At 36.1% G+C, this 9,654-nt stretch overlaps 1 protein-coding gene across 2 annotated transcripts in view; it reads left to right on the forward strand.

The window, feature by feature from the left end:
- Positions 1 to 9,654, forward strand: part of LOC106876022 (dynein axonemal heavy chain 10) — a 187,264-nt gene that overhangs the window by 148,777 nt on the left and 28,833 nt on the right. For both annotated transcript variants that reach the window (XM_052968399.1, XM_014924396.2), the window contains exons 65-68: positions 1,717 to 2,256; positions 4,268 to 4,573; positions 5,866 to 6,037; positions 6,768 to 6,899. In XM_052968399.1, the coding sequence (XP_052824359.1) occupies positions 1,717 to 2,256; positions 4,268 to 4,573; positions 5,866 to 6,037; positions 6,768 to 6,899 (1,150 nt within the window). The remainder of the gene's footprint in view (positions 1 to 1,716; positions 2,257 to 4,267; positions 4,574 to 5,865; positions 6,038 to 6,767; positions 6,900 to 9,654) is intronic.

Here is a 9,654-nt window from a genome sequence, read left to right on the forward strand (position 1 = left end):
TATATTTATATACCGTAAAAACCCATGTAATTTGTGCACCTGTGTAATTTAGGCACATGATTTTCAGGATAAAACTTGTTGAAAAAAAAAAATCTCCTACTTGTGTAAAATTCGTACCCAAAAGTTTTCAGAATTGCTGATATGGCCAGGGGAAAAAGGTTTTCAATTTAGTTATATTAACATAATTTCACTTACTTATAATTAGATTTTATTAAATTTTCATTAAATAAAAATACTTTCTGTTTAACAGGTATCATATTGAAAGCTATTAAATTTCGAAGTGTTTGTGTTGTTGATAATAAACTTTATTTTACATATCTTGCCCACAAAATATGATGTCCGATCTTTAGCATACTTCCGTATGTCTTCCCAAATCATGATCACAAGAAAAGTTGTTGATAATTTGGATCTATTCCATCTCATGCACAGATTTTTTACTTATGTACCATATGCATGTGTGTATGTATGTATGTATGTATGTATGTGTGTGTGTGTGTGTATGCACGCACATGCGTGCATGTATGTCTTTATATATGTGTTTGTGTGTGTGTGTGCATGCACATGTGTGTATCTGTGCTTGACTTGGGCTGAGGTGGTGAGGTAAGACCTCCGAACATTGGGCCTCACCGAGGCGATGACTACTGACCGAGACCTTTGGAAATGTGCTGTGCGTGAGAAGACTCAGCAAGCCAAGTGAGATCGTTGCCAGTGCCCCTGGACTGGCTCTTGTGCGGGTGGCACATAAGATGCACTATTTTGAGTGTGGCCGTTGCCTGTACCGCCTGACTGGCCTTCGTAGGATTTTCGAGTGAGGTCATTGCCAGTGCCCCTGGACTGGCTCTTGTGCGGGTGGCACATAAAAGACACCATTTTGAACGTGGCCGTTGCCAGTACCGCCTGACTGGCCTTCGTGCGGGTGACACGTAAAAGCACCCACTACACTCTCTGAGTGGTTGGCGTTAGGAAGGGCATCCAGCTGTAGAAACTCTGCCAAATTAGATTGGAGCCTGGTGTTACCATCTGGTTTCACCAGTCCTCAGTCAAATTGTCCAACCCATGCTAGCATGGAAAGCGGACATTAAACGATGATGATGATGATGATGATGATGATGTATCCAAAACTCACTCAGCTACAGTTAGCAGCATTGCTGTCAACAGGTCCTCAACAATGACAGCAATGGCAAGGAGTAGAGAATAAAACATTCATCAATTTTATAGTACAGAAGTTGCTTTGTAGCAGTGAGTATCTACTACTGCTCACTGCTATAGAATATGCTTTTTTTTGTGGTACTTGTAATTCTTATTTACAATTACAGTGACTTTAGAATTAAGCTTCTTGATCATAAACATAATGAAATTCAGATGATGAGATGTGAACCATCAATCATGATCTGTTAGTGAGCCAAAATCACTTTTGAGTGTTACTCCACTAAACCTGGCCTGATTAGATACTTTGCATGGAAATTATCAGTCCAATGTTGAGTGTGACCTAAAGTTCCAAGATATAGGATATGCCAAGTTATGATCTGATCTTGGATCACACTGTACCCTATTATTCAATACTAATTAGTAATGTGCAGTGTTTCAATCATAGAGTACTTAATTTAGTTTATTGTGCCAGTTTTTTTTTTCATTTTATTTCTCACTTTTCCAATGTTAAGGTAATTATAATTGTCGTGGTGTGTGTCATTCTATTTCTCTTTCTTTTTCTTGCAGTGGTTTGACCATGATTCTCCTGAGTCAATTGTATTCCCAGCACCTTATGATCATTCACTGAGTCCTTTTCAAAAATTAATGTTGTTACGATGTTTCCGAGTTGATCGAATCTACCGTGCCATTACATTATATGTTACTGAGGTAATGGGAGAGAAATATGTCACACCACCCATTCTCAGTTTTGATTCTATTTATGAACAAAATTCTCCAATGTCACCAGTGGTATTTATCCTCAGTCCAGGTTCTGATCCAGCCAGTGATCTGATGAAACTTGCTGAAAGAATAGAATTTGCAAGCAACAAGATCAAATTTTTGTCAATGGGACAAGGCCAGGAGAAAATTGCTCTTCAATATTTAGAGACTGCTATTGCTCGAGGTCAATGGCTTATGCTTCAGAATTGCCACCTTCTGGTGCATTGGCTACTCAAATTAGAAAAACAACTTGAAAAACTAACTAAGCCTCATCCTGATTTCCGTTTGTGGTTAACAACTGAACCCATAGGAACTTTCCCTATTGGGATATTACAGAGAACATTCCAGGTGTGTAACAAACCTCTTTTTATTGTTGATCATTTATATCGTCATGTTCTTTACAGGTATGTTCCATGCACTCTTCAGAATTTACATAATTATGGAAACCTTAACTATTGGTGTGCATGATAGTTCATTCAGTTAGCATGAATAGTTTTCATCCACCTTAATACAATTATAATTTTTTGAGCTATTAGCTTCATTTTTAGAGATGAAGCATTTTAAAATGTATCTTGATTACATTCCAATGGTTCAATAACCAATCAAAGTCAGGTATATGTTGCTTCCCGGTGGCTACAATGCACTGAACTGAATTTGAACTAGGAACTTTTATTTCTAAACTAATAATACACAGAAGATTAGAGCATTTCTACCATTAGTTAAGAAATAATGGTTGTTAATTGAAATCCAGCTCAGTAATATGGACTGATACAACTAATAACATTGTGTCACACAATTTCCTCAGCTCGATACATTATATAAATTTAAATAATTTCTAAAATCTTCAACCTTTTATTCCTTAAGAATTTTGAAAGTATCAATGAGAACACCATGATGTTTCTTCACTTTTAATGTCACTAAACCAGTTTTAAATTCTTTGACCTGTATTGAGTAGATTTTACAACTCGTAAGCTGCTGATATCTTCAGTCTCGTGTGTAGTATTAAAAATTTTACAGTAAAATAAAAAATTTTACAGTGTAATTTGATAACTAATATGAAAAACATTTTACTGATTATGCCCAACATCATCAGCTAGAAATTTTCAAACTTGGCAGGTTTATTTTTAAGTTATCTCCCTTGTGTCACAAACTTTTTCTGCCTTAAGAGAAACAAGATATTTTTACATGTTAATGTTTCCCAAGTAATTATAAGTGACATGTTGTGTTTCCAACAAGCAACAAACATCAGACACAGACTAGACGTGCTAAGAAGCATCAAACTTTAATATCTAATACTTCAAGTATCAATAATGATTTTCTTTTAAGTACTAAACCAATTATTTACAGTTATTTCATCAACATGAAGTATAGGAAAGGAAAGGGTGCATCATTCTCCCATGGACATTTATGACTCTGGATCAAAATAATAGCAAAAAATAATTTATAACTTTGGTACATGGTCACAAATAACAGTCATCTTAATCTTCTCTTACCATATAATTTGAGAATAAATTATATTTATTTTATAAATTGTACTTATTTTATAAATAAATTGTACTTATTTTATAAACCCCACCCCCAGATGGATAACGAGCAAAATTAACTTTGGCAAGATTTGAACTTAAATTTTAAAGTGATGTAAAAAAATTCTTTCTTTCTGCTAATTCAATCACCACCTTTTCAGTGGTTGTAATAATAATTATTGCTCACATAATATGATATATTGATTTAATCCCCTGATATTACTATCACTTATGACTCAGAATATACAGCAAAGTATCATTTGTTTGAGATAGAGTATTTTTATATGATAGTGTAGCTTTTAATTCAACATGATAACATAATTTAAAAACTACTATATAACTTGATGTAAGTATATTTAGGCATACATAGAATATTGCTCATGGTAGTTGAGCACCTAAGTGTGTGGCACAATTACTAACAGTCCTTCAGCAAATAATGAAATCTTGATGACTAATAATATTTTAATTAGTCATCTCGTTTGTAATCATGTTTGTGAATATCTAGCAAAAATATGCGTGTGATTTAGTTTTGTGCAGCCATGTGTGCTAAATGAATGTTAAATTGTGAGGGTGAATTTGAAACTGTATTCTCTTCACCGAGTGTGTGTATAAGTTATGTGTGCAAAACAACTCAAAATTGAATAAATAATAATAATAATAATAATAATAAAGAATGGAAGTTCAATGAATTACTTGTTGCTGGGAGATGTGCAAATAGTTGTTTCCACTTCCATATACATATTGCAGCCACCTCTAATAAAACTACTTCTAGTAACAAAAGTTCCTCTCTCCTCCACTAACATTTGTCTTTGTGTTTCATTGAAATGTGTCCTCAGGTTGTAACAGAACCACCAAATGGTCTAAAACTAAATCTTCGAGGAACTTATCACAAAATACCAACAGTTGCACTAACTGAATGCCCTCACCCAGCATTCCCTTCACTTGTATTTGTTTTGGCCTTCTTCCATGCTGTGGTCCAGGAACGGCGTAAGTATGGCAAAGTTGGCTGGAATGTGCCATATGACTTCAATGAATCAGACTTCCGAGTATGTATGCAGATTCTGAATACCTATTTGACTAAATCTATGGAGCAGGGTGATCCCAGGATACCATGGAACAGTCTCAAATATTTGATTGGAGAGGTAAAGTGCTGATTCACTGTTATTTTTCTTTTTTCCATCAGTGTTGTTGAAATAATATCCAAGAAAATTCTTTGTCTGAGAAATAAATAGTGACATCTGCCAACTCTTGTAATGAAGCTGGGGCCAAATTGTAATGGCTGTACTGTTACTTTTGATCTGACAGTGATGTGGGACATATTGCATGATCAACAACCTGTCCTCCATACCATATTGTCATGGCTTGGCTCCAATTGAACACCCTCTCTTCGAGAGATAAAACTGAACAATACTACAATTCAAACAGCAATAAGACAGCCCAAAAGTGTGGCTTGTGTAGCAGAGACTGCCATTCATGTATTAGTCTGTTCAGCCTGAGATGACACTGTTCCAGCAGGGTGGACAACCATGACCTTTGTCATCATTATCATCATCATTTAACATCCATTTTTCATGCTGGCATGGGTAGGATGACAGAAACAGGCAAGTCAGAAAGCCAAGCTCTGCTGTTTGTTTTGGCATGGTTTCTACAGTTGGATGTTCTTCCTAATGCCAACCATTTTACAGAGTGTACTGGGTGATTTTTATGTGGCATCAGCAGCAGTGAAGTCACCAAGTAACTTGTAGAACAAGATCCCTCAACTGGGGAGAGTAGTATTCTGGGTGAGAAAAGTTGTCTTGCATTAGAAGAAAAACATGGCTGTCTCATTGTCATTAATAACAGATGGAGGCCTAAGCATATCTTTTGACTAAATCAGTGATTTTCAACTTTTTTTCAATTTGCAGCACCCTGAATGGAGCACTTAAGATGTTATAACACATTATCAACTTTATAAAGTTTCATTGAATTTTAAAAAATGGGAACGAAAATAGTTTTAAAACAGTTAACGGTGCATGCATTGTATTTTGCCATAAATGAATAAACAAACACCAGTGATGTACATGGAAAGTACTCAAGTATTCGAAAGATCTTAGCATTTTCTGACTCACTCCATACAGTACTCCTGCACACACACACACAAGACATGCCTTTTTTTTTTAGTTTCAGTCTACCAAATCCACTCACAAGGCTTTGATTGGCCTGGGGCTATAGTAAAAGACATTTACCCAAAATGCCATGCAGTGAAACTGAACCTGAAACCATGTGGTTGGGAATCAAACATCTTAATCAATCATACAATTATACCTGTACCTATGTATGTATGTATGTATGTATGTATGTATGTATGTATGTATGTGTGTGCTTAAGTTATAATAATATTGAAATGGAGTATTGTATAGCAGAATGCTGGTAATTTCCTGATGTTTTTTTCCAGGTGATGTATGGTGGAAGAGCTATTGATAATTTTGACCGAAGGATTCTGAATATTTATATGGATGAATATATGGGCGATTTCATCTTTGACACGTTTCAACCATTCCATTTTTACCATAACAATGAAGTGGATTATTGCATTCCAGAACCAGGACCTAAAGACAATTATGTTGGTAAGCAACATTTATCTAACTCAAAAGAATGTGAAGGTAATGTGAGAAAAAGAAAGCTCAGTGTGTTTTTGTCATTGTTGTTATTGTGTATGGTTGTGTTAATGTTTTGTATGGTGATGCTGGTTTGTTGCATGGAAGTGTTTGTGTGTTATATAGTTGTGATGGTGTGGAGGCGTAATGGCCCAGTGGTTAGGGCAGCGAACTTGCGGTCATAGGATCGCAGTTTTGATTCCCAGACCGGGCGTTGTGAGTGTTTATTGAGCGAAAACACCTAAAGCTCCACGAGGCTCCGAAAGGGGATGGTGGCGAACCCTGCTGTACTCTTTCACCACAACTTTCTCTCACTCTTACTTCATGTTTCTGTTGTGCCTGTGATTCAAAGGGTCAGCCTTGTCACACTGTGTCACGCTGAATATCCCCGAGAACTACGTTAAGGGTACACGTGTCTGTGGAGTGCTCAGCTACTTGCATGTTAATTTCACGAGCAGGCTGTTCCGTTGATTGGATCAACTGGAACCCTCGACGTCGTAAGCAATGGAATACCAACAACAGTTGTGATGGTGTATTTCAGGCTGGTATTGATATCATGTATGACATTGTTGGTTTGTTGTGTGATAGTAATTATGATATTACTTTGATGTAAAAGTCTAGAAACTTTCTTTTCTCAAGTGAAAAAGCAATGATTCTATAGTAGCTTCTTATCATGTCACCTCTGTGTTTTTATTACCAGATTACATTGAATCCTTGCCCTTGATCAACACTCCTGAAGTCTTTGGTCTTCATCCAAATGCTGAGATAGGTTATTATACCCAAGCCGCTCGGGATATGTGGTTACATCTGATAGAGCTTCAGCCTCAGACAAGTAAGTGTGTATACATATATGTATACACTTGCATGCATGCAAACATACATACGTACATACGTCCATACATACATCCCTACATACATGCATATATAAATATGTACATATGTATGTACATACATGCATGCATGATCATGATGATTGCCTCATCTTGTTAGATGATAACCATCTCACGTAAGAAAAAAAATGGAGAAATGAAATGAATAATGAAACATCTGTACGCCATTGGATTTAAGTGGCAAAAGTTTGTAGAACGTTTTTACCACTCTCTCAGTCACCATAGTGGGTTCCAGTGACAAGCATTGCAAGATAACTGGTATTATTTTGATTGCAAGTTTTGTCTGTATCTTTTTTCTAGTAGAGCTGTCTTCCCCATGGCTTTGTCAAAAATAATGAGAACCTCCTTTACTCCTGGAAAATCTGTTAATATATATATATATATATATATATACACAAACACATATACACATACCGGTTCAATTTTCGCTCACTTACTTATTTATTTTTTCGAAAATTTTTGTTGCATTTTGCAGCCTCTTTAATAGTCGTTGACTCTGTCTGTTATCAGAGCTACATTCTTTTTGTTTGTTTGTTTGTGTGCATGTCTGTGTGTCAGTGTGCATGTGTATACGCATATGTATGTGTGAGTGAGTGTGTGTGTGTGTGTTATGTGTGTGTGTGTGTTTGTGTGTGTACCTCTGTCTCCTTGTGTGTGCATGTTTCAGTGTGTTTATGTGTATGGGTTTGTGTGACTATGTATGTGCGTCTGTTATATATGGATGTGTGTCTCCATATGTGTCCTTGTGTGTGTGAAATGTGCATGTGTGTATATGGTCATCTTCATTTCTGTATGTATGTGCGTGCTTGTCTGTCCATATTACCTATCCAAGCACCTGAAAATGCTTGGATAAAATGCAGATGCTAACTCCATTCACCAAAGTATCAAGGTAACTATAGATTACTCCACTAGGCACCCTAACAATAGACTCCCTTTCTTTGATACTAAACTTTGGTTAGAGACTGTGAACAACAGAGTGCAGCTCCTCCACCCCTCTTACATGAAACCCATAGCTTCTAAATATGTTGTTCACAAGAACCCAGCTTTGTCACATAACATGAAAATCAACATATTGATAGCAGACTTAGGATAATGAACAACATGTTCCCACTATGCAAATCCTATGAAACAAAGAAACATGTACAGAACTGCATGCAATTCTCTGGGTATGAGCAGAAAGATAGGGTTCGGGTATACAGTGGAGCTAGAAAAATGTTAGATAGCATATGTGTAATGAAACCAGTGGTACCTGCCCTAGATATAGAAGTAAAGACTGGAATAGGATACAAAGAGTTTGTGACAAAGTAAACAGGGTGAACACGTGGTACAAGACCAACAAATATCAAGGAGTGATGTTTGTAGAGGCCATGACCCATAGAGAACTAGCCTGAAAATTTAGGAAAGCTCTAAAGGAGGCCAAACTCAACATTAAGATCGTTGAAAACCCAGGGAGCTCCATCAGACCACAACTATGTAGGATGTACCCCTTTGAGAATACTACATGCACCAATGATAACGGCATGGGATGTAGGATTAGCCCTGGCATTAAATGTAGAATTAGAAATGTAGTCTACAGCATAAGGTGTATAGAAGGTGCTTGTAAAGACAAGAATATGATATGCATAGGTGAGACATCTAGAAGCATCGTGGAGTGACAAAATGAACATTTGAAACAATATGATGACAAAAAACAGTCCTCTGTACTCTACCAACATGTCAAAGGCCGACATGGAGGCACACTGATCAACTTGACATCCGCATTTTATCCAAGCACCCGAAGGACCCAACATGCAGACAAATACAGGAGTACGTTCTTATAAAAAAAAATCCCCAGTAATAGATAGGAAATATACATGGAAGGTAGTTATACTCCAATACCCACAGTTTATATATATACACAGATAGAGTTGTTAGTAGGCTGTTATGTAGACGTATATATATGCAATATATGTAGGTAAATAGAAATGTAAGTAAACAGATAGATAAATAGATAGATAAGTACATAGGTAATATGGACAGACAAGCACATACACATACATATACACATGACCATATACACACATGCACACTTCATACACATACACACTTCATACACATACACACACAAGGACACATATGGAGACATACATCCATACATAACAGATGCACATACATAGTCATACAAACCCATACACATAGACACACTGAAACATACATACACAAGGAGACAGAGGTACAGACACAAATACACACATATACAAACACAAACATGAACACACAAACACATGAATATGCAGAATACATATATACAAACATACACACATGCATACATATATATATATGCATACATACACACATACATACACACGTACATAATACATACATACATACATACATACATACATACATACATACATATGTGTATACACATGCACACTGATGCACACAAATAAACAAACAAAAAGAATGCAGCTCTGATAATGGACAGAATCAATGATGATTGGCGAGGTTGCAAGACACAACAAAAATTTTAGAAAAAATAAGTAAATGAGTGGAAATCAAACCGGTGAGTGTGTTAAGTAATAAAGCACTAAAAGAGAATGACTCTCCCCAGACACAATAAAATATGCTTCAACACATGAATTCACACAAAGAATCTTGCAAACCAAATACAAAAATGTAAAAATGTAATATATATATATATATATTTATATATAT

This window comes from Octopus bimaculoides, chromosome 1, assembly GCF_001194135.2.
Source record: "Octopus bimaculoides isolate UCB-OBI-ISO-001 chromosome 1, ASM119413v2, whole genome shotgun sequence".
In the NCBI taxonomy this organism is placed as follows: Eukaryota; Metazoa; Mollusca; class Cephalopoda; order Octopoda; family Octopodidae; genus Octopus; species Octopus bimaculoides.